Source organism: Salvia hispanica, chromosome 6 (genome assembly GCF_023119035.1).
Source record: "Salvia hispanica cultivar TCC Black 2014 chromosome 6, UniMelb_Shisp_WGS_1.0, whole genome shotgun sequence".
NCBI lineage: Eukaryota > Viridiplantae > Streptophyta > Magnoliopsida > Lamiales > Lamiaceae > Salvia > Salvia hispanica.
This window is the reverse complement of record NC_062970.1, coordinates 38,584,709-38,610,284: the sequence shown is the minus strand read 5'-3', so window position 1 is coordinate 38,610,284 and position 25,576 is coordinate 38,584,709. Positions and strand designations below refer to the sequence as shown.

Sequence of the window (25,576 nt, the reverse complement as noted above, 5' to 3'; positions counted from 1 at the left end):
CATTTAGGGGGTCATGTCATTAACTTAAAGAGCCAAGTTTGTGTGAGGATGCAAAGCATTTCCTTAAATGAATGTGTGCCGCCGTTGTTGGCAGGAATATGGCCGCAGAATGTTGAGAGTGAGTTTCTCAAACAAGCCTAAAGCAAAAGGGCCCCCTTTTTCCAGAAACAGAACACTAACTTTTCATGGAAAACCTGGCATGGACCATTACATCTGAGAGCCTAACGCAGTAAGACAACACCTGGAAATGGCAATTGAGAATACCGAACGATTATGCTAGAATGAAATCATGTGTAAAAACAATATCAAAGCGAGATATTTTCTTAGCAAAAAGCCTTAAATGTGAACAAATGAATAAAAACTTGGGCATAAAAAATCAAATTGCTTGTTTTAAAAAAAGGGTTCCAGACTAAAAAATTGACTAAGAAAACAGCAGAATACAGCACCAAATGTTGGCTTAGCAAATAGGAGCTGACACTGAATAGTTTATCGACTCTGCCTAATTTAACCTATGCCTTTGAATCCAACCTCCTCTAAACAATTTCCCAGAGCCTGCTTCTCTCGTTGCATCAAGCAGCCTTCGATTTGGTGATCTTTCTTTTTGGTTGCTTCCTTGTAATCGAGTTCTTCATTCCGAGGAAGAACAGCAATGCACCAACAAGTGCCGCACACTGATAGGAAATCATGAAAAATGTTACACAAGCACGTGCAACCACAGAAGGTGTTGAGACTTGTTTCTGTACCTGAAGGAACTCACATAAGACTCTGAAAAACTCTGGCTTTCCAGCTTCATAGTTGTAGAAGTCATACATTAAAGGAGTTGTCAATATCAAGTAATACATCTGTTACAAGGAGCAGATAAGATTAGCTTTTGTGCTGTTTTGCTTTTAATAGATTGAATGAGTGGCAAATATCGGAGAGCAGAGGCAGGATAGGGTTTCTCACCAGAAGATAAGCACCAAAACTGCTGCCAAGAACAAATAGAAGTCCTCCAAATCCATTTAGGAAGATGGATGCAGCAACGAAAGTCCTGGCCTGTATGTTTGATTATCAGACATCATATGGCATTCGAACACCCAATGATTCAGAGTTTTCAAGGAAAATAGAGTAACACAAATTAATTGGAGATTTACATCAATGTGGAAATTGTTTTTCCCAATTATTCCATCAATATGCTTCTTGACAAGAGCCAATTTGGGAGCCCACTGTTCTGCTGCAGGTCCACCATTGTCTCCAAATTCATTGAACCTGAAAAGGGGCAAGAAAATATGTCAAGAAAATGAATACAACTACAAAATGTAAACAAAAATAGAAAGAAGACCAAGAACTATGGGCCAAACAACTGGGGATGGTCTAGCATATCTGTGGACGAGTTTAATTTTAGCGTCAACCAAATAACTACGAGACACATGTATAAAACAAGGCAATAAATTATTTAATATGCTCATAAAGACAATTACAGAAAATGACTTAAGAAGTTTACTCAACAAATATGACATTAGGCCTCTCAAGTCAAAACCGCCCATGCTGATGGGGTGCTAGACAAATATCTCTAACGTAGGAAACATATAAAGCAATTAAACCAGTTTTAGATGCTAAACGACATTATAAAATGTTATCAGAGCACTAGGCACTAGGCAGTTGAGGATGATGCAACACGCAAGCCCCAGCTTATGCACAAATTAGGTCATTCACCACCCCCAAGGCCATACATGAACATGAAGACCCATAAACAGTGTGAACTCAAAAATCACATTTCACGTGATGAGTATTGTGACACATGTCATTTAAACATGTGCACAACTCATTTCAAATCACATGGTTCGAATGGATAACTTTAGACCATTCACAATCTTAAAAAAGTCCTAGATCAGAGAAGATGACTAGAACACACCCTGCTAAATAGATATACATATGGAGTACTAAAACTAATTGCAATATATTGATTTTGGAAAGACAAAATTAACAGAAGATCCGAAATCCGAATACGGCTGTGGTGGACTGCATTCTCCAGCTTGTTCGTCGGACATCTTGGATTAGTAGAAAATGGCGGCAGGGTGGTGGAGAAGAACTCATAAAACCTAACCAAACAATAAGAGAATGTTAGATCTAAAGTGACTGGGGATACAGCAGCACTCGTGCAAGAACTTTTGGACATCAATATCTGGTAGTATGAGATATTTCAGATGACAAATACTCCACAATGCAATCATAATTGAATGGCACGAAAATGTGATAAGATGTGAAACTATACCTGGATAACTGAACAGACTGTTTGTATTATGGTAAGAACGAGCAAGAAAACTGCAGCGGCAACAGATAAGGAGGACCAAGGGTTGCTAAAATAATCGCGTCTTAACATCTTTTTCCAGTCAACCCATTTTTCTCTCAGCATCATTCTCCATCTAAAGCAACTGGCTTTCCACCGGTGACACCTACTCTTGTTATAGTCATTCAACTCCACACAGAGCTCAGCAAATTAGAAATCATTTACTTCAGTTAGAACTCCTTTGTGCAGATTATTAAATAGGTCAGCTACTTGTTGACCCCGGCCTAATTCATTTTTGATGATGCCATGCTTAACAAGTAGATGAACATCACCTGAAGTGTTTATGAAACTATCCATGAGCATCACATAACTTGTAATGTTCCTGGAAAAGTAGCCATAATAGCCCAAGTGTTCAAAGACTATAAGATTCCGGAAGAATGTCTCGGTTGATTCATTTACCGTCAATTTGGGGATGGTCAACACACCTTTGTCACTATCAAAAGAAACATCAAACAAACAACTATCTTCTCCACAACGAAGCTTGACTCCAGCTCTCACAAGCTCTCCTGCACTACGAGTGTATTCAAACTTTTTAGACGCTAGTTGCATTCTCAGTCCCTTATCATGGGAAGGCACAAGTTTCTCTGCTGGAGCATGAAGAAACAAAAGGAACTCAACGAAGTGCCTAGCCTGAATACAGTGTGCTGTCAATGGTACCTTGCTTGTATTACCAATATTTTTGAAGAACTTGTGAGCAAGATCAAAGATGGTGACCATAGTCCCTTCATTTAAGAATGAAAGATCCACAAAACTCAATTGGTTCTCCATTATTCTTATAGGTAGCTGATTCTCTAGCAACAATATATCATGCATCAAATCATTGTACATCCAGTAGTGAGTATCAAATATTCTCTCATATTTGTCCCTCAGCTGAATGAAATAGTTTTCCAGGAAAAGCTCAACAATGAATATTCCATCCAACACAATCACTTCTGCAAGTTCCTTAGGAAGAAGCTTAATTGTACCCTCATAACACCCACGAACAAATCTTTCTTCCTTTGCTGAAAACTTTGCTATGGTATGAAGGCCAGTTCCAAATCTGGTCAAAAACTTATGTGTGAATCTCAATTTGAAAGTTTCCATGCCTTGAAGATGGGATCGGTCATGATGTAATGGACCGATTGACACTAATCGAGGAGTATAGGCTCCTTCATTTGCTTTCCAGAGTGTCTCGGAAACGTCATAGATTGATGCTGCATAGGAATATGAAGGATCTGCAAATAACTTATCAAATTTTTTATCTAAGGAAGATACCAACATCTCTGCTAGTAGAGTTTGAGATCCTTCATTGACAGATTTCATCTTCTGGTTCAGGGAAGTTTGCAACATGATCGAACCAAACATGATATGTTGGTTCAGAGTTTGAGATCCTTCATTGACAGATTTCATCTTCCATTATAGGTTCTCCATTATTCTTATAGGTAGCTGATTCTCTAGCAACAACATATCATGTTTGGTTCGATCATGTTTGGTTCCCATCTTCCCCTCCAATACTCAATTTGCAAAAAGCATCTTCAAAAAACCTCTTGTTGACTGCCTTTGTCAAAATGTCAGCAAGCTGATTCTCTGAGCGAACAAATGGCAGCTCTACAATGCCTCCTTCAATGTTTTCCTTGATAAAGTGTCTATCCACCTCAACATGTTTGGTTCGATCATGTTGAACTGGATTCTCTGAGATGCTTATTGCGGCCTTGTTGTCACAGTACAGTATAGTCGACACTTTCTGCTAGGAGCTAGGCTGAGTTCCTTCATCAGTCTTCTTAGCCACATTATCTCAGTCAGTCCACTTTTGATTCCACGAAACTCTGCTTCAGCACTCGAGAGGGCGACCACTTTCTGCTTTTTACTTATCCAAGTCACCAAGTTACCTCCAACAAAGATAAAGTACCGGGCGATTGACCTTCTATCATTAGGATTCCCCGCCCAATCAGCATCGGTGTACCCATGAATGTCAAGATTATCACTCTTAGAGAACAACACTCCATGTCTTGTTGTCCCTTTCAGATATCGGCAAATCCTGAGCGCTGCTTCCATATGGTCCGTCTGTGGTTTTTATGCATGAACTGACTCACGACCCCTACGACATAGGCAATGTCTGCCTAGTATGCGATAAGTAGATAAGCTTTCCAACTAGTCGTTGATATCGACTTCGATCGGTCAACTCAGCTTTATCATTAATCTGTAATCCATGATTAACCGCTATAGGCGTATCTGCCGGTTTACACTCTAGGAGACCCGTTTCTGCAAGGATGTCCAGGATGTATTTTCTCTGTCTCAAAAAAATCCCTTTTTGTGATCTTAACACCTCGATCCCAAGAAAATACTTGAGATCCCCTAAGTCCTTCATCTCAAACTCCCAAAACAGATTCATCTTCAAGCTCTCAATCTCTTCCAAGTCGTCACCTGTGATAATCATGTCATCGACATATATGATTAAGCAAGTGATTTTATCTCCTTTCTTCTTCAAAAAGAGAGTACGATCGGAGTTGCTCTGTTTATATCCATAACTAATCATTGCCCCGACGAACTTCCCAAACCATACTCTTGGGGACTGCTTCAACCCATATAAAGTTTTCCTCAGCCTACATCCTTCTCCTATCTTGAAGTCTGCTGCGAATCCTGAAGGGGCCTCCATATACACCTCTTCTTCTTTTTTTAGCTCACCATGAAGAAAGACATTCGTCACATCGAATTGATGCAGTGGCCAATCTTTATTTGCCGCCACAGACAATAAGACTCGAATTGTGTTCATCTTGGCCACTTGGGAGAAAGTTTCTGAATAATCTACCCCATATGTCTGAGTATATCCCTTCGCGACTAGCCGTGCTTTGTACCTCTCAACTGAGCCGTCTGGTCTCCTCTTGATAGTGAAGACCCATCGGCATCCTACAGGTCGCTTCCCATTAGGTAAGATGCACGTTTCCCAAGAGTTATTCCGGATCAGTGCATCTATTTCTTTTTGCATTGCCTCTCTCCAGTTCTTGTGCCGCGTAGCCTCTTCCCATGACTGTGGGATCTCTTCATCCTCATACAGTGCCTTCTCAAATGCTTGAGCCATTTCTAACTGATGGCTCGTAACTAGGCAAGCAACAGAGTAGCGAGCATTCCTGTTAATCCTCTCAGGTGTATATCTTTTTGGTGGAACTCCCCTGTTCTCCCGATGTGGAAGAATGTACCCCCCTGTGTCGGGGTCAATCCCTTCGACTTCTTTACTAGTGTCTCCATCTGTGTTTTCCACAACAGGGCCTTCTTCTTCCTCTACACTTACATCATCAGTAGTAAAGGAAATTGGAGGAACAAGGTTATCAATACTTAAATTGGATAGCCTCAACGGGAAAGTAGCTGGTTGAGTGTCACCTTCAGGAACGGACTGTCCTACTTCAGAGACTTGCTCAGCGGAATCGCTTACTGCCGTCTCTGTTATGTCCACTTTGGGATTACTTGGTGTTGGCATCGACACTGATATCCAACTTAGCGAGTCCTTACTACTATTCTCCCCCTGACTGCTAAGGTGGGTATAAAAGTATTCGGTTTCAAGGAAATTGCAATTTATCGTGACAAACATTCGATTGGTTTTAGGATCAAAACACCTATACCCCTTTTGGTTTACCCCATATCCCACGAAGACACACTTAATTGCACAAGGAGAAATTTTGGTTCGTTCATGTTTTGGGGTATGAACAAAAACGGAGCACCCAAAGACTCGCGGTTCAAGAGTTAAAGGTGGTGGAATTTTGGTGAAGGAGGATAGGGCTTGGAGTGGTGTTTGGTGTATGAGGATACTTGTGGGTAATCTGTTCAAGAGATAGGCTGAGGTGGCAATGGCTTCGGGCCAGAAGTGTTTTGGGGCTTTTGATTCAATGAGCATAGAGCGGGTCATTTCTAGGAGGGAACGGTTTTTTCTTTCGGCTACACCATTCTGTTCGGGAGTGTAGGCACAACTGGTTTGATGAATCAGACAATTTTCTTGAAAAAATTGTTTCATGGCTGAATTAACGAATTCCCTCCCATTATCTGATCTCAAGATTTTTATAGAAGACTGGTACTGGGTTTTGATAAGGTTAAAAAAGTGTGAAAAACGTATATAAACCTCAGATTTTTGTTTCATGAAATATACCCAAGTCATGCGAGTGCAGTCATCAACAAAAACTAAGTAGTATCTAAGACCCTGCCCCCCAGTAAAAGGTGCGGGCCCCCAAACATCAGAGTGAATTAAGGAAAAAGGAAAATCAACGCGAGTATTATTCAAAGGATAAGAGATTTGGTGGCTTTTGGCCAAAAAACAAGTTTCACAATACTCATCATGTTTAGAAACAAAATCAGGAAACAATAATTTTAAGTAATCGATAGAAGGATGTCCCAAGCGTCGATGCCAAAGCCAAACCTTCCTATTGGCAGACCCGTGAGTTAGCACGGCGGTCCCTTTTTGAGCTATCTCATCTACATAGTACAATCCATCACGTTCAGTGCCACGTCCAATTATTTCCCCGGTTCGGATATCCTGCAGCAGACAGAAATGAGGTTGCATCAATAAGGTGCAATTTAATTCCTTCGTGACATGGCTAATAGACAACAATTTATGAGACATCGAAGTCTACATAGTACAATCCATCACGTTCAGTGCCACGTCCAATTATTTCCCCGGTTCGGATATCCTGCAGCAGACAGAAATGAGGTTGCATCAATAAGGTGCAATTTAATTCCTTCGTGACATGGCTAATAGACAACAATTTATGAGACATCGAAGGAATATAAAGGCAGTTAGATAATTGAAGGGTAGGTGATATTTTCACAGTTTCCCGCCCCCTCAACTTTTGTAAACTCCCCATTAGCTGTCTGAATATGGGATTTCTGAGGTTTTTGAATACCTGTAAGATCTGAAGCATCATAAGTTATTGTATCAGTCGCCACACAATCAAATATCCATCTATCGTTTTTCTCATATCCACTAGACACCTGACATGCAATTCCAGTGTTTTCTAGGGGCTGAAACCTATTTTTACACACGATAGGGGTACTAATAGGGAAATTACTTAGTTCGGGGTCAGATTTGCACAACACAAGAGAATATGGGTCATTAGGCAATAGATGGGGTACACTAAGTAATTTATTGTATTGCTGGGGTGAAAAATAGGATTTATGTAAAGTTTGGGGTTCTTTAACCAAAGAACCCACAAACCCTACGTTACCTGCCGCCGTTGTTTCTTCATCTTCCCCAAATTCCTCCTCTGACCAATTCGACACCACCGTTCCTCCGGCGAAGTTGGCGGCTCCCATCTGACCCGTCGGCTGAGCAGCACCGATTGCTCCCCTGTCGCCGCCCCAAGTCTGAGCAGCTTCCCTGTTGCTATCAGCGGTGGCGATAGGGTAATTTCCTCCGTCCCTCGGTTGCCCTCGGATAACTGCAGCAGCGTGGCCGCCGTGGCCACCGCGGTTCCAGGGAGCGCGTGGTGGCACGGATGGCGGTGGTGCGGATGAGTTCTTGCCGTGTTTCTCCTCCCACCAATTGGGAAATCCGATCAATTCGAAGCATGATTCTTTCGTGTGCTTCTTCTTCTTGCAATAAGAACAGACAAGCTTCGATTTGTCTTCATCATTGTTCCGCCGGTTCCATCCGCCTCCTCCACCGCGATTGCCGCTGCCACTGGAGCCGCTGCCGTGCTGGTGCGATCCTCCTCGGATGACAAGTCCTGCTCCGATGCCTTCTGTTGTGGCTCCGGCTCCTGACTGTAACACTTGAGACCGTGTCTCTTCTTGTTTGATCAGATTGTAAGCAAGGTCAACCGAGGGAAGTGGCTCCATTTTAACTATCTCCCTTTTGGTTGTTTCATATTTGCCGTCTATTGCAGTCAGAAACGTATAGTCTCTGTTCTTGGATCCAATTATCATGTATTTCCATGTCCTCCGGGTACTTCATAGGATTTGTCCGTTTCTGATCTATTGACATCCATAAATCTTGTAGGGTACTCCATGTCTCCTCTAACGATTGATTTCCTTGTTTCACCATGCTGGCTTTGATATTCAGATCGTATATTTGGAGTTTATCTCCTCCGCTCCCGTACGTGATAGCCAATGCATCCCATATGTGTTTGGCTGTCGGTTGTTTCAAAACTCGGCTGACCAACCGAGGTTCGATATTCTGTGTGAGCCATGTGAACACACAGTGATCAGCTTGTTGCCATTGCGGAAAGGCTGGATCGGTTCGTGGCGGGGGAGGTGGAACTCCGGTTACGTGAGAAACCATTCCCCTGCCGCTTATAGCCGTCTTCATCAGGACGGCCCATTCAGAGTAATTTTCTCCATTCAATTTTCTTCCTCCGATGTGGAGGGGTTGTGTATCGATTTTGTACACAATGGGTTTTTCTGGTGGATTTTTTGTGTTCTCTGGTTTGGGTGTTGATGGTATCATCATGGCAAGACTTTTGCTCATGATTTCAGCAATTTGCCGAGCAATTTCATCCGACTGGGATGGGTTTTTTTCGTCTGACATTGTTTGTTTTGAATGGTTTTTTGCAGATTTGGCTTAAGGCCGAGAAAGGTTAGGGACAGTGATAAAATTTTTCTGAGTCCTGCTTTGGTACCATGTTAAATGGTGCAGAAAACATTGTGGAAAGGAAGAGAGGAAGAAACAATTGTGTAGAATAGGATGATAATTTCATTGTATAAAGCACCCTTTAAATAGGGATTACAAACAAGTAAATATGGTAAAACTTGTGCTCCAAGTATTCTTGGGCACCAAACTAATATATTTCTTAGGCACCAAGCTAATGTGTTTCTTATCCTCCAAGCTTTCTTGATCTCCAAGCTAATATCTTTTCCTTTTTCTAACATACTACAATCAAATATTCCTAAATGACAATTATAGAATCAACAGCTTCAAAATTATGGTTGTACATTTCCAGGAAAAAAAGGTTCGCCTCAAACATTCCTTATAAATAAATGAATTTTACATATGAATACATGGAGAAGGTGGCGCACTTGAGCTAATAAACAAAGAGGGTGTTTAGGAGGAGCTTATGTGCTCTTGAGAAGTGTTTGATAACATATGCTCTTAAATATCACATATATTATATTTTCAATGAACTTATTATCAACTAAGTTCAAACTATTGAGCTTATAATCAACAAGGAACTAGGTGAGAGTTTTGAAAATAAGTTCAAGCAGCTAAGTTATAAAAAAAGTTCATCAACCCCACCTTATGTATTCAGTGATCTTATAAGCAACAAGCAATTTACAAAAGTAATTGTACAACAATTTGTTATTTCCAACATAAACCTTTTCAAATTCATCTAACCAAGATTGTCTCTTTAGCTCAATCACCTAAACACTTTGAAAATTTATTAAATCATGAAACATCTTGTAAGCAGTTGCAACTTTGAAAGATGTCCAAGAAACTTTATTTAGTTCATATATGCACCCTAAAGAGTATCAAGAACGTTTGAATAGCATTTTGTACCGTTAAAACTTGGCCATTATGAAAGAATCAAAAGCAGAGAGTTGAGCACGCTACATTTCGGCCCTTTGAACATTCAGTTCATCGAAACTTGCTAATAAATGGAAAATTAAGACTAAAACTTGAAATTCTTGATTAATTTACTTGCTAAGAGACACAGTCAACAAATCGCTACGCAGGTAGTCATGATTTCTAAGTTTCTACCAACCCAACTTGCTCGGTTAACTCAAAATCGCGTTATCTGCTACTAAATTAACTCAATAATTTAAGGGCTCACCTCAGAAACAAGAGTCAAGTAGCTGGTCGACTGTGGCCCTGTTCCGCATATGTGATAGGAAGAAAGAGAACTGAAGCAGAGGATAGAAGAGAATTATGGATTTGAGCAGGCAAAAGAGAAGAAGTGGGAAGAAACTGAGCTCTGGAATTAGCCATTGGGAAAGGAGTTAAGAAGTGGTTAATTGGTTAGGAATTAGTTGGAGTTCAGAAGTCACTAATTATGTGAGACCGGTCAGTTGGAGTTCAGAAGTCACTAATTATGGGGAATGGATCCCCTGCTGTGGCAAATAGCACACCAGGGGTAGTCTATAAAATGCAAGTTTTAAAGCATGAAACGCAGTTATTTAATTTGATATAAATATTATATTCTTTGCCTTCCATTTATTTTACTGTTAATAAAAAGCAAGACATTCATTTTCTTCAATTATGATTTCACCATAAACTACGTTTTTAAGTTATTTTAATTGGTATTAGTATCTTTCCTTTAATATAATTTTGGTAATTGTTTATTTTAGGAGTGATTGTAATCAGAATTTTTAAGTTATTTTTAATTCATATAAAGAGAGTTTTTTTTGTGATTGGATTTAATCAAAGAATGAAAATGGTCCACGTATGATTACTAAATAATTACCGAAAAATTACTTATAAAAATAATTAATCGTGAAACCAAAATTAAAGATGACAAGTACTACTCCTTATGAAAATGAATGTAAACAATAAAATAAAGGAAGGCAAAGAATATACTCCCTCCGTCCCCCGATTAAGAGTCACACTTTGAATTTTAAGAAATGTAAAGAAAAGTTGTTTGAAAAAATTAGTGGAATGCGAGACCCATTTTTTTATTGGTTTTATAATAAAATGTAGTGAATTGAGTTAGTGAAATATGGGACCTGCTTACTTTTTATGGTAAAAATGAAATGTAACTCTTAATTGGGGGCAGACCGAAATGAAAAAATATGACTCTTAATCGGGGACGGAGGGAGTAATATTCTTATCAAATTAAATAGATGTGTTTCATGCTTTAAATCTTGCGTTTTATACACTGCACCCCCGCTGTGCTATTTGCCACAGCAGGGGATCCATTCCCCTAATTATGTGGGGCTTGGATCCCCTGCTGTGGAAGAATCACAGCAGCGGATGCTGTGCCTCACATCCCAATTTTTTAAACTTAAAATATAACACTTAAACAAAAAAATAAAAATTTTAAAAAATTGGGATGTGAGGAACAACATCCCTTGCTGTGATTCTTCCACAACAGGAGATCCAAGCCCAATTATGTGAGGCCGATCAGTTGGAGTTCAGAAGTCAATAATTATGTGAGACCGATCCAAATGAAAGTACACATATTTTTATGGGAGGAGGGAGTATGAACTCTTCATCTCTAACAAATAGACAATTTTAGAAATGACACGAGTTTTAATGCAGAGTTGGTAAAATAAGAGAGATAGCTAGATAAAGAGATTAGAGTGTTGTTAGTAAAGAATGAGACTCACCTTATTAGAAAGAATTTTTTTTCCTTAAATAGAATTGGTCTATTTTTAAGGGACATTCTAAATTGACAAATGTGATCTATTTTTAAAAACGGAGGTATTAATAAATTTGGATTGTGATCTACTATAATAGTACTCTCTCCGTCCATGAAAAATAGTCCTATTTTTCTATCTTAGGGTGTCTAATAAAAATAGTCTGTCCACAAAAAGTAGTCCTATTTTTTATCTTTGGATGTTAAAAAAAAGTCTAGTTACAAAAGTGACAATTTTCTACCATACCTTACCCATTTATACATCTTGTCATTCCCTTTTCTACTTCATTGGTTTTACTCTCTCTTATTTACTTATCAATTTCTTATTGAAATTTATGTCATTCATAAAAAAAATAAGATTATTTTTCTTGAATAGATGAAGTATTATTTTTATGCTAATTATTACTACTAAATAATTAATTTACCAGTGAAACATACTAGATGAGTGTGTCATTTAGAGATAAAAAAAATAATAAATCATAGCAATCATAAATAAATACTCTCTCTATTCTAGCTTAATAAGACGTTTTTTTGGCACATTCCAACCTATATAAGACGTTTATTTCTTTAGTAGTAATAATTTACTCATGCATCTCTCCTACTTTATGTTCTTATTTATCTTATTTTATTATTTCTTTTACTTTATTTTTGACTTTTTAAAATATTTTATTTTCATTTTTATTCTTTTTTTCTTTCTCTTTCTCTTTCTTTTTCTCTTTCTCTTTCTTACTTTATAGTCTTTTTAATTTTAATATGAATAATTTAATTAACTAAATAGTACTTTATAGTCTTTTTAATTTTAATATGAACAATTTAATTAACTAAATACTCCTATTTAAATTCTTGTGCTAAAATAAAAGTATCTTCATTAGATAGCGAAATATGACATTTGTTCCATGTTATCAATTCACGCTTTTTAAAGCAGGTCAAAATTCACGACATTCCCAAAAATATGACATTTGTTCCATGTTATTAATTCACTCTTTTTAAAGCATGTAAAATTCACTCTTTACGCTAGAATACCAAATTTGCACTTCAAAATTTATACTCCGTATATTAAAAATTTAATTAATTATCATATCACAATTACATTCACAAATTAATAATTCAAAATTAATTGAATTAAAAATATATAAATTATAAATTGCATTAATAATAAAAAAATGAATATTGAAATTAAAAAAATAAATACAAATAATAGTAATAGAAATTAAGAAATGAAATTTTAAAAACAAAATTTAAACCCATCCACGATCCACCCCCTCTTCCCCTTTTCTTCTTCACTTTCCTTTTCTTCTCCCTGAACTAAACCCTCAACCCCTTTCGGTGCGGCCCTCGCCACCCACAACGGGCATCGCGTGCGGCCGCGACTCGCTCTCCTCTCTTCGTTGTAAAATGGTTATGAAAGACATTTTTTATGTGATTTGTTTTTATGTTTAATTTTAGGAATTTAAAAAATGTAAACTTCATTTTCTAGAGACTAATTTACATACTCCAAATCACTTAAAACACCAAATAGAAAACGGAATGAAAATTGGTAACCCTTTCTCCCCTTACTCTCCTTCAGCACGCAGCACACACATGATTAGGGGCGGCCAAGCAGCAGTGCTCACAGCCACGTCCTGGTTTGTGTTTCTGGTACAGGATCTGGGTTGCCAGAGATGGGAACGGCCACCGGGATTGCACCTACGCGAATAGAGCTACGCGGGGAAAGTATATGAGAGGAAGAAGGGGGAGTTTGCATTAATTCTCAAATCATAAGAAAACAATACAATGGAAAATGCATCGTACATTTCATCACAGCTCAGCAACTAACTAACTATCTATTCTCTACTCCGCGCTCATGGCGTGATTTCATCCCATTCAATCCACGTGTCCATGTAACCATGAACACTTATTTAGCTTGATTCCCTCGTGCGCTTATTGAGAAGCTCTGCCACGTATCAAATCTCCCCCTCTCAAAATAAACCTTGACCTCAAGGTTTAAAATGAGGAACCCTCTCCTGCAGATCATGTAAGTACTCCCATGTGGCATCTTCCGGAAAGGAAATAGCCCAATGAACAAGGACCTGCGTAGCCGGACGATTGCCTCGTTTCACCAATCTACGCTCCAGAATCTGCACAGGCTCGAGAAATGTCGAGTTCCCCACTGTAGGCAAAGAGCCATGAAGCTGATTTAAGGGCCCCATCTTCCGTTTCAATTGTGAGACATGGAAGACAGGGTGGATTTTGCAGTCAGCCGGTATTATAGGCTACTTCACCCATTTTGTCCACCACTTTAAAAGGACCAAAGTAACGAGGACTCAGCTTGTGGAATTGACGGTCGCGCAGTGTGTTCTGCCGATAAGGCTGGAGTTTCAAGTATACCCATTCGCCCATCGAAAACTTCCTCTCCAAGCGATGTTTATAATGTTGTTGCTTCATGCGCCGCTGTGCGCGCAGGAGGTGATGCTTCAGAACCTCCATCATAGCATCACGAGTGATCAGGCTTTCGTTCACATCATGCACTGTTGACGTTCCTCTGAAATAAGGAACATGGATTGGTGGGGGGTACCCATACAGAGCTTCAAATGAGGTCATCTCTATAGTAGAATGGAATGATGTGTTGTACCAAAACTCAGCCAAGCTCAACCATTTACTCCATGTAGTTGGCTGATCCCCACACATACAACGTAAATAAGTCTCTAAGCACCTATTCACCACCTCGGTTTGGCCATCGGACTGAGGATGGTACGCCGTAGACATGTGTAATTCGACCCCTTGGAGTTTAAAGAAATCAGTCCATAATTGACTCATGAAAACCTTATCTCTGTCACTGATAAGTATGGCAGGCAATCCATGTAGCTTAAATACCGAATCAATGAATGTTTGAGCAACAGTCAGGGCCGTATATGGGTGAGTAAGACTTAAGAAATGAGCATACTTAGTAAGTCGATCAACCACCACTAGAATAGAAGATTTACCATGTGATAGGGGAAGACCCTCAATGAAGTCAAGGCTAACCTGAGACCAGGCCTCATCAGGTATTGGAAGAGGCTGTAATAAGCCGAGGTAAGCACTATTGTCATACTTAAAGCGTTGACACACATCGCATTCATTGATATACTTCCTTATATGCTTCTCCATATGAGGCCAATAAAAAAGAGAGGTGAGCCTTTTATAAGTAGCCAATATATCAGAATGACCGGCTGTACTAGAATTATGGAATAAATGGATAAGCTTCAGTCGCAAGGCCTCATCATCTCCAACCACCAACCTGCCTTTCCTCCTCAACTGAGTCCTTATCCAAGAAAACTTAGAATTCTTTTTAGGGTCCTGCTGCAGCTCCCTAATCAGATTTTGTAGCAAAGGGTCAGAACTCCAACTCGCCTCTATCAAAGGGTATAAGTCTGTAGAGACAGCAGTAATGGCCATACAAAAGACCTCAGAGGAGTGGACCCTAGATAGAGCATCTGCAACAATATTTTCAGAACCCTTTTTATAAGTAATCTCAAAATCAAAAGCCATGAGTTTAGAAAGCCAACTCAATTGGCCAGGTGTGGTGAGCTTCTGTTTCAAAAGGTGAGCTAAGGTTTTATGATCTGTACGCACTTCAAACGATTGATGACCCAAATAATGGCATCAATGTGTCACAACAAAGACAATAGCCAATAGTTCCTTATCATAGACTGAGAGAAGCTTGTGTTTGGGAGACAAAGACTTGCGTATAAAAGCAAGTTGATGGCCTTGTTGCATTAACATAGCCCCAATACCATAACTTGAAGCATCCGTTTCTATAACAAAAGGGAGGGAGAAGTCAGGTAGAGCTAAAATCGGGGTGACACCATTTTCAACTCCAGAAAAGCTTCATCAGCAGCCTCACTCCAAAGGAAGGCTTCTTTCTTTAATAAATCAGTAAGAGGCCGGCTGATCATCCCATAATTTCTGATAAATTTCCTATAATATCGAGTAAGTCCAAGAAATCCCCTGAGTTTAGAAATATCAGTAGGTGTTGGCCAATCCTGCATGGCTTTGAGTTTCTTAGGATCAGTTGCTACCCCTTCCTTGGATATGATGTGACCTAAGTACTCAATCCTTTCTTTAGCAAATTCACATTTACTTCTTTTAGCAAAGAGAGAATGCTCCTTCAGCTTAGCAAACACTTGCTTTAAGTGATGCAAGTGAGTCTCATAGTTACCACTGTATACAAGTATGTCATCAAAGAATACTAACACAAACCTCCTCAAATAGGGTCTGAAAATGTCATTCATCAAGCTTTGAAAAGTTGCAGGAGCATTGGTATGCCCAAAGGGCATCACAACAAACTCATAATGTCCATCATGTGTTCTGAAAGCGGTGATAGGCTAGTTTTCGTCACTCGGATTTGATCACTTTTCGCACTTATAAGTTGAATATTTGCATAAGAAGATGCTATTTTGGCAGGGAATTGAGCTTATGGTTCTGAGGCATTGTAGAAAGGCATTTGTAGTGGAATGATGCAAAAAGGAGGCAAAAAGTGCAAGAATTTGAAGAAAATCAGAAAAATGGCAAACTGCCCAAGCTGTCAGCTTGGCCAAGCTGGACCCGACGGAAAAACTGCATGAAGCCACTTGAGCACAATTACAAGACTGCTTCTTTGTTGCTACACGTGTCCACATCCGTCCCTAGGGCATGAGAAAGGGGAAATAACTTTTATTTGAAAGATGTAACAAAATATTTAACTATGCTTTTCCCCAAACAACTAGTGACTTTATCACTTTAGCTTTAGTTTAGTTTTAGTTTATTTCTCTCTCTAGAAAACTTTTCTCTCTTCCTTAAGAAGAGAGATTTCAACTTCAAGGCTGCCAAGATCTTTAATTCACCATGGGTTGAAGTAGTAGTAATTTATTAGTAGTGTTTGCTTTCTCTAGTTAGCTTGTTCTTACCTTTTGGAGCTCTTTTGCATCAATCTCACTCTTAGTTATTGTTGTTGTTCTTGTTTTAAAATCTTATTTCAAGTAGTAATTGCTCTTAGTGTTTATGTATTGAATGTGTTTTAAAGTTTAGCTCTTGTTGATTTTCGGTTTTTATGTTGTTGTTGTTCTAGTGTTTGTTAAACCTTTCTTGCTTAGTAAAAATCTTGCCCAATGTCTTTAGTTCAGTTTTAATTGTTTTAGTTAGTTGTTAGTTTCGAAAGTTTCAAGAAGAAAAGAAGAAAAAAAGTTGTGTTCTTGTTTTGAGTTTAAATCACCTAGATTAATTAGTTTTGCATGTTTTAAGTTTAATGTTTGTTGCTTAATTTCTTGTCTTGTATTTCATCCTCCATTGTTGTTGTTTTTTTAAGCTTCTTTCATCATGTTTAAGTGCTTTAAGTTTCAGCTTTTAATTTGGTGTTTTCAATGCATGTTTAGCTAGTTTAATTGATGATTTGGTGTTTCTCTTGCTTGGTTAGTTGTGTAGCAGCCATTTAGTCTTTTATTCACTCTTATTTTCGTGCCTTTAGTGTAGAATTAGGAGCCATGATCAGCTTTTAGGAGTTAAGTGGAAGAACCATTAGTTGTAGGCCTTTATCCAATGGTTTTACACCTTGGGTAATAGAAGTTGGGAGACAACAAGTACATGCTTTCTTTTCACTTTTGGCAGCCATTTAGATTAGATAATATCTGCACTCCACATGCTTTTCATTTAAGCTTTAAGTCACATTAGTTAGGAATTTAAAGTTAACCTTTTGAACATGTCACAATCCTAGTTTCTAGATTTCGTTAGTAGCCAACACTTACTAGTTTATCTTCCTTAGCTTTTAACTTAGTTCTTTTTGCTTTCTGAACTTAGGATGCTCATGCAAGTTGCTGCTCTCTTTTCATTTCCGAAATGTTCTTATTTTCGCCACTGCTAAGTTGCCCAGTTTACCAACTTGTCCAGTCTGCTTTCCAGTTACTTTCTTCTTACTGTATTTTATTTGCATGTTTAGTTCCCACATTAGTTTAAGTGTTATTTACATTTCGTAGTTCAGTTCCACCCCCAATTTAAAGCGTGGCGGCATCGCCAAAACCTTCTTAAGTGTGGAAATACATAACGGATGCTACCGTTCCTCGTGGGTTCGACACCCTAACTTACCACATACTAATCAATAGTATTTTGGAAAGTGGGAACTTATAAATCTTGTTGAATAGGAAGGGACACGCGCCTACGACACGCGTGCAAAATCCCGACCTTTCAAGCGGTTTTAGGGATATCTTTCACCTCCATTCGAATCTGATGATACCCAGATTTGAGATCAATTTTAGAGAAGACTGAAGCACCATGTAACTCTTCTAGAAGTTCCTCAATCAAAGGGATTGGTTACTTATCCTTAACAGTGAGCTTGTTCAACCTCCTATAATCTACACACATCCTCCATGTCCCATCCTTTTTCTTCACAAGTACCACCGGGGAAGAAAAAGGGCTTGTACTTGGTTGAATAAAGCCTTGCTGTAATAAGTCTGCAACCTGTTTTTCAATGATATTCTTCTGCATGGTTGTATGTCTATAAGTTCTGCAATTCATCGGGGAAAGCTCCATTGTTGAGGACAATCTGATGGTTATGTGACCTCATAGGGGGAAGAGTAGAAGGCTCTATAAATACCTTAGACTGATTATCAATGAAAGCCTCGATGAACTGAGGAATAGCCTGTGACTCATCCTCTGAACCAGCCATAGTTAACAACTCTGAATGGCCTTCATGGTTGACTTTAATACAGCATAATTGGATATCATCCTCATGAGTAAGCAATTTATCCATCTCTTTCTCAGATACTTCAGCTACATTCTGATTGGATTGACCCCCTCGTAGCAGATATCTCCTCCCATTCAGTTTAAACTCCATAGTTAGTGTCTTAAAGTTCCATTGAATGGCACCCAGAGTTTCAAGCCATTGAATCCCCAATACCATATCACAACTGCCAAGAGGAAGCAGCAAAAAGTAAATAGAGTACCCCTCAACATCCATTTCATTCCGTTACACATTGAGTCACACTCCAGTCTATTACCATCTGCTACATCTACCATCACAGATTTTACTCGCGTGATTTGAAGTCCCAACTTCTTAGCTAACTGGTGGGTGCTCCCAGAGTCAATGAGAATATGCAGAGCCTTCCGGCCAACTCTGCCCGTGATTCGCATAGTTTTGTACCCTTTAGAAGTTGAGCCACTTATAGCATGAATTGAAATTAGAGGATTATTATCCTCTGGAACTTCTTCATCAATATTATTGCTACCCGGATCCTGCTCCTCAATCCCATCCTCAATCTCCAACAAATAAAGTTGTGTCTTAGCACATCTATGCCCCCACTCAAATTTTTCATCGCATCCATAGCAGAGTCCCTAAGCTCTTTCCACAGCCATCTCCTCAGGGGTCAAATAACGGCGGCTCTTAACTTTTGGTACAATAGGAGTAGGGAGTAAAGGTGAAGTATTAGATTTATTAGATTCCCCACCATAGACACCAAAATTACCCCGTTTAGGAGCTTGAGAAAACCCCTCCCTCGCCGGAGCAGACGACTCCGGAAGTCTAGCGAGGGTGTAAGCATGGATAAGCGTTTGGGGCATGAATAAGCGAACAACCTTTTGTACATGAGGACGTAACCCATTGATAAAGTGGCTGATAGCATACGACTCAGGGATAGAAACACGACCCAAAAGCAGCTCAAATCGATCATGATAGTCAGCAAACGAACCTGACTGCTTGAGTGACGGTAGCTCTGTCATCGGATCACCCAAGAGATGATCACCAAACCGACCCTCCAGTGCTTGGAGAAACAGAGGCCACGGTGTCGCCATGGGTTGGTCATGATATTTTGCCCAATTTTGAAACCATTGCCACGCACGACCTTCGAAGTTGATGATCGCAAGGCGGACTTTAGATTCCTCCGGTGTGAGATCCACCGTGAAGAAATGGTCGCATCGAATGATCCACCCAGCCAGATCCTCACCAGAGAAGGGAGGAAACCCCACTTTCAACTGACGCGTCGCAAAGTATTGATGTTGTCTCGCCTGAAATCCACCAGCTCCACCCGGAGGTTGTGCTGGACCACCACCGCCAGGATTCACATATCGATTCATGATCTCATTATGCTGGAGTTGCAGAGCTAAGAATTCCTCATGAAGCTGACGCAGTGATAGATCGCGCGCTGATTCAGATTGATCGCGGATTTTGTCGAACTCCACTCGTCGGCGATCGACATCAGCTAGTTTGTTGGTCAGATTTGTCATCGCAGCAGTAAGCATTTCCTCTAGATGGCGAGTATCGCCGGAACGTGTTTCCACCATAAGATCGGTGGAACTGATACCACTTGGTACAGGATCGGGGTTGCCGGAGATAGGAACGGCCACCGGGATTGCACCTACGCGAATAGAGCTACAAGGGAAAGTATATGAGAAAAAGAAGGGGGAGTTTGCATTAATTCTCAAATCATAAGAAAACAATACAATGGAAAATGCAGCTCATATATTGAGCATGCATCGTACATTTCATCACAGCTCAGCAACTAACTAAGTATCTATTCTCTACACCGCGTTCACGGCGTGATTTCATCCCATTCAATCCACGTGTCCATGTAACCATGAACACTTATTTAGATTGATTCCCTCGTACGCTTATTGAGAAGCTCTACCACGTAACAGTTTCCTCCCTGCAACTTTTCCATCAAATCTCTTTGTAACCTTGTTATATACGTATGAGAATGTAAATGAAAAATGAGCAACGTAGAAAGTAGAAACTCCTTAGAACAAGAGAATGGATGCAAATTATTTAAATGAGAAAATGAAGAATGGTTTCAGCCAGTACTTACGATCTACAGTGGGTGACTATTAACGTAGATGGCATAACGATGGAAAATATTGTGGCCCTCATATTCTATCTTTATTTCTAAACAATTGCAGATGTGGAATTCCTGCAATTCGGTGAAGCTCTTCATCGGGGGCAGATGCCTCAACTCTGAAAAATTAGATAGACATAGCCTTTTTAGGTAAGATAGATCATCGAACCATTTGGGTAGCTCATTCACTCCAAAAATCTCCAATTCTAAATTATATAGACTAGTGAGATGCTGAATTGATTTAGGCACCATATCCCAAATTTCCAGCCCCATCAACCTTAGCTCACCAAGTGATGAGAAGCATTCTTGCAGCATCGAATCAACTGTCTCCTTAATCCTATCACTACTCTCACTTGACCACTCCACAGTAACATCAATCTCTAATTTTCGCAATTTTTGGAAAGGCCAACTCCTTATACCGGATACGAATTTAGGTACCCCAACAATGGTCAGTTGTGCTAGAGAAGGTGAGTGTTTCAAGGAATCAAGAAACTTGGATAGATTCTGTAGGCTTTTCAGTTCCACCATACACACTTTCTTCAGCAAAGGCACATGCGGCTCAACCATTTCCATTAGCTTTTGGCAATCACGAATCTCTATACTACGAAGGGATGTTAACCTTCCTCCGCTCTCTCCGTTCACTATTGACATCAGATTTTGACAACCTTTTATTGTCACTGACTCTAGAAAATCGAGGGTGTGCAGATCATCTGGTAATCTACTCAACTTGGAGCAATGCCTTATATCCACTTCTTTGAGACCACGAGCCTTTACGAAGAACCAACTTGGGAGACGTTCTAATTTGTCGCACCAATATAATTTAAAGGATACAAGCCTTGGAAGTACTCGTCAATATAAGTATACTTCTTCTATCAATTCCAGCCCAGCCATACCTGTCAATATGAGGGTTTCAAGTGCTGGAAAACTGACACCTTTTATAGTCCCAGAGAGTGAAAAATTTATGGACTTCACTTTGCTCAATCTCCACAAACTAAGAGTCTTGAGATTCGGCAACTCCCCCAGTTCTGGGATTTCTTTACATCCTTGGCAGTCACTGAGTGTTATCTCAATCAGCTTGTCAAACACTCTCAACATCTTAGCCCATGATGGAAACTTCCTTTAAATCCTGCAATCTTTAACATCTTGATAAGGATCCATGTAGTTTATGATCCATTTCCCAAGGATTACCCATTTATGATACTTGATCTAATTATTTTTGTGAAATTGATTTTCAATTTATCAATAAAACAAAGGATAAGGTAGACCCAACCAACAAAAATTGAATCTAAACAAGAATTGATGGAAGATTAGGAATGGAAAGCATGTGTATAATGATGAGATGAAAGAGTTATGACCTTAGGACCTTGACCAAAATAATGGAAACAACCCTAGGCAACTTTCAATAGCTCTATCACCCCTTGGCTCCACTACTCAATGGATACACCCCATTGATGCGTACCTCTACTAGAATCAATCTATGAAATTGAGACAAGCAACCTTCAAGGAAGGAATTGGATACATTCCTCAAAGAGGAAAAAACTCACTAGAGAGATAACTTCAATCACAATCTTATTCTAAAATGAAAAATGACACCAAAAGGTATTTATACTAAGGGCCCAAAATGTGGAAAAAGGCCCACAAAAACTAAGTCTCGGGTGATTCACCCGGTCGGATGAATTGCAGGGTGCAAAACACCCGCCCGGGTGTTCTCTCTGGACTCCCTCGCCAGTTCTGCGCGACTTCTGTAAAACTGCCATAACTCCCTCATTCAGACTCCGATTGAGATGTGCAAGATACCCACGCGAAGCTGTTTCCAAGACGAAGACGATGGTGGCAGTTTCATAGCTTTCGGATATCATCTTGATAGGGAGGTTTCCGGTTGAATCCAGCTGCAGTTGAAATCCTTGATACACGGCTTCCAAGATCGTATCACATCTTCAAACATGGGTGAGGTGCGAGGCCTTCCAACACAGCCTCATCACATTCTCCTTCACCTTCTATATTTGCATCCCACTCAAAACTCAACTCGGTTAAGTTTTGCTTCTCGGAGATATTTGCTTGCTGAGCCTCTTCTTTATCACACACCTTTTCCAAGTTATAGATAGATAGTTGTCTGAGATTGTTCAGATTCCCTAACTCTTCAATTCTGTATCCTTTGCGCTCCCCTACTCTACTTGAGTGCTTGCAGATTAGTTAATCTCCCAATCTCGGATCTCGGCCGGCAACTCCACATCATGGCAGAGATAAAGATGCCGTAAACTAATCAAGTACTTCAATGTACTTGGCAGTTTTCTCAAAGATTCTGTAGATGCATTTATGGTTTGCAAGTAATGGAGTTCAGAAATCCAGTTTGGCAAATATTCAATTCCTGTTCTTGAAACATTAAGATTTCTCAAATGTATCAACTCTCTAATAGAACGTGGCAGCTCTTTAACCTGATCGCAGTCAAGACTAAGAGCATGCAGAGATTCGTAACTCGAGAACATGGCGGTATCAAGAATTTCACCTTGGAAAATTAATGTACGCAAAGATTTTGCTGTTACTTTTGGGATGGCACTTGAATGATAAACTTGATCTGTGTCATCAGAAGAACCTAAAACTGCAGTTGCAAGATCATGCATCACAAAACTCAAAACATTTCCATAACCATCTCTCTTTGCAACTTGAATTAAAGAATTGTGTACGAGTACATTTGAAAACATTTCACCCATGGACTCCATGTCATCTCCTTCATTTGGTTGAAGAAACCCTTCGGCCATCCATAGTTCAATCAACTCCTTTTTCACAATTTTCCAACCTTTAGGAAAAACTGAACAATATGCAAAGCACATCTTGAGTAATGACAAAGGCAAACGATCAAAACTCAATTTCAATATATTTGAGATACGCTCAGCTTCTTCACTATCAGAAAGAAAATTTTCGACAAATAACCACTCTTCTTTTGATTTATTTCTAAGCATTCCACCCAGTACGTTAGCAGCTAATGGCAAACCCTGACATCTTTTTGCAATTTTACTTTCAAGGACATCATACCCTGATGGCATATCTCCATTTTGAAAAGATTTAGTTTTGATAATGGACCAACAATTTAAATAAAGGGTTGTGTTAGTGTACTTAACTAATAAATGTGTAGTGTTAACTAATCAATATCATATTATATTAAAAATATCATATCCCTTTAAATATATGTATAAAGACAAGTAGACAACAATTAACGGAATTAATGAAATTCAAATGAAAAATCGAAATAAAGAGGGGAGATAACTTATATGATTGTAGAGCCAATATAATTGAAGGATATGAATGCTAAGTGCTAACCAGGTTCTGCTTTCACTATTTTATGCTGTGTTTGTGAATTATGAGACTGTTCTCTAGTCTTTCTCGTGTTTTATCATCCCAGATCTTATCTATTTTTGATTTGTCATTGTTGGATGGGGACGCTTCAATTGCTTTTTGAAAAAGCCTTTTTCTTAAAAGTTGGTAGTCGACAAGTTTATTACTAGTACTCCATCAAATTTGAAATTTTAATAAAATAAACTTATATGGTCATAGGTAGGATATTATATTGATAACTGACTATTAAAGCAGGCATTGAATTATTAAATTAAGGTACTACAAGATCATTCTTCTAGGGGGTGTTCGGTTTGCAAGATTGTATCTCGGGATTAGATTAGTAGTGTGTTTGGTTTATAAGATTTAGTCCATCAACTCAATCCTAGATGAATAATCATGAGATAATTAGTTATAGCTAACCTCCATATGTCTAAAATAATCTCACAACTCAATCCTAGATGACTAATCATGAGATAATTAGTCATAGCTAACCTCCATATGTCTAAAATAATCTCACAACTAAATCCTAGATTATATCTTGGTATTATTTTATCTAGGAAACCGAACACCACCTATAAGTACCAATACTGTGTAAAAAAATACTCAAAATAAGAATACTAATTAATAAAAAGTTAACTATAATTAACTTTTAAAAAATATCTAAAAAATTTATGATTATAATTATCCCAATTTAAATTATTTTTTCACACAACATATATCAAATTAATAATAATTTTATAGGGACTCTAACGAGATCTCACTTGCATATGTTTGGATATCAAAATTTGAAAATAAATCTACAATTTTCATATTTTTCAAGAAGTAATTTATGGTCAAGATAGCTATCATAACATGTCAATATAGTACATATACAATGTCAATGCAAAATTGTATTGACATATTCAATGAATCGTATTGATGTGTTTAATAAGTACATTATATTGACATTTTGATCAAAAATTCTAATTTTAGTAATTTTCTTATCTTTTTAAATTTATATAATTATAAAACAAAATTATATATTTATAAAGCACTAAATTTCTATAAATCTTATAATTTTAAATTTGCTATAGCTAACGATTAAAGATTGAGTTAGTAATTTCACATTGCTATGATCACATATCTTAAATCTATGCACAAGATTAGAATTAAGTGACAAAAATTTTAATACTGCGGATAATTAATCAAATAGGTATGAAACTGTTGAATCATTATATTTAATACTCCCTCCGTCCTAAGAAAGATGACTCCTTTCTTGGGCGGCACGGGATTTTATGCAAATTTGTTTTGTGTGTTGAGAGGAGAGAGTAAAGTAAGAGATAGGGAATAAAGTAGAGATAAAAGTGTTTCCATTTTAAATAATGGATCATCTTAGTTGGGATAAACTAAAAAGGAAAGTGAGTCATCTTCAATGGGACGGAGGCAGTAGTATTTAAAAATAAGGTATCGTTAGTAATAATATATCTCCATTAACTAATTAAGCTATTCTAATAAATTTCAAATGACTCTGGTCCCATGAAAGGTGGGGATGGGGCCTACAGCCATTCTTTTTCCTCTCTATATTTGTTCTTTAACATCATCTTCTTCTGCAACTCAACTTTATAAACTAATAGCAGCCACAAGAAATGCACATGATTATCTATAGGTTGGCAGATAAGCATGTGCAAAAAGAAAGGAACAAAGTAGATATTGCGTATGCCTCTCAGACTTTCTAGTGAATATTATTGAAAAAATGTTGACGGGGATTATGGTTCGAACCTATTCAATTTGGAGAACTCCTCAATAACAGAAGAATGAACAACCACGTGCTTCATTTCACATGTATGACTCATCAAGCATCTTAAACACTC

The 25,576-nt window shown here is 38.6% G+C and overlaps 3 protein-coding genes across 3 annotated transcripts; all 3 read right to left on the bottom strand.

Moving 5' to 3' along the window:
- Window positions 1-362: 362 nt before the first annotated feature.
- On the bottom strand, window positions 363-1,262 carry LOC125195294 (the record flags this gene model as incomplete). Its single annotated transcript, XM_048093466.1, has 4 exons — window positions 363-671; window positions 744-842; window positions 946-1,035; window positions 1,134-1,262. Coding segments are annotated over 4 exons (420 nt in total), but the record flags the coding sequence as incomplete, so codon positions are not given.
- A 1,162-nt stretch (window positions 1,263-2,424) lies between these two features.
- LOC125195293 (UPF0481 protein At3g47200-like) lies at window positions 2,425-3,718 on the bottom strand. Its single transcript, XM_048093465.1, has one exon. The coding sequence runs from the start codon at window positions 3,716-3,718 to the stop codon at window positions 2,480-2,482; it is 1,239 nt and encodes a 412-aa protein (XP_047949422.1). The 3' UTR covers window positions 2,425-2,479.
- A 17,985-nt stretch (window positions 3,719-21,703) lies between these two features.
- Window positions 21,704-23,717, bottom strand: LOC125197206 (putative disease resistance RPP13-like protein 2). The gene is made up of 2 exons (XM_048095919.1): window positions 23,712-23,717; window positions 21,704-23,202 (listed from the first exon to the last, which is right to left on the bottom strand). Exon 2 carries the CDS (start codon window positions 23,150-23,152, stop codon window positions 22,583-22,585), a length of 570 nt encoding a protein of 189 aa, XP_047951876.1. The 5' UTR covers window positions 23,153-23,202; window positions 23,712-23,717; the 3' UTR covers window positions 21,704-22,582.
- Between the last annotated feature and the right edge of the window lie 1,859 nt (window positions 23,718-25,576).

What these genes read in the sequence shown, in the direction of transcription:
- LOC125195293 (XM_048093465.1), bottom strand. Translation starts at nt 3,718, where the DNA reads ATGAAATCTGTCAATGAAGGATCTCAAACTCTGAACCAACATATCATG.
- LOC125197206 (XM_048095919.1), bottom strand. Translation starts at nt 23,152, where the DNA reads ATGGCCGAAGGGTTTCTTCAACCAAATGAAGGAGATGACATGGAGTCC.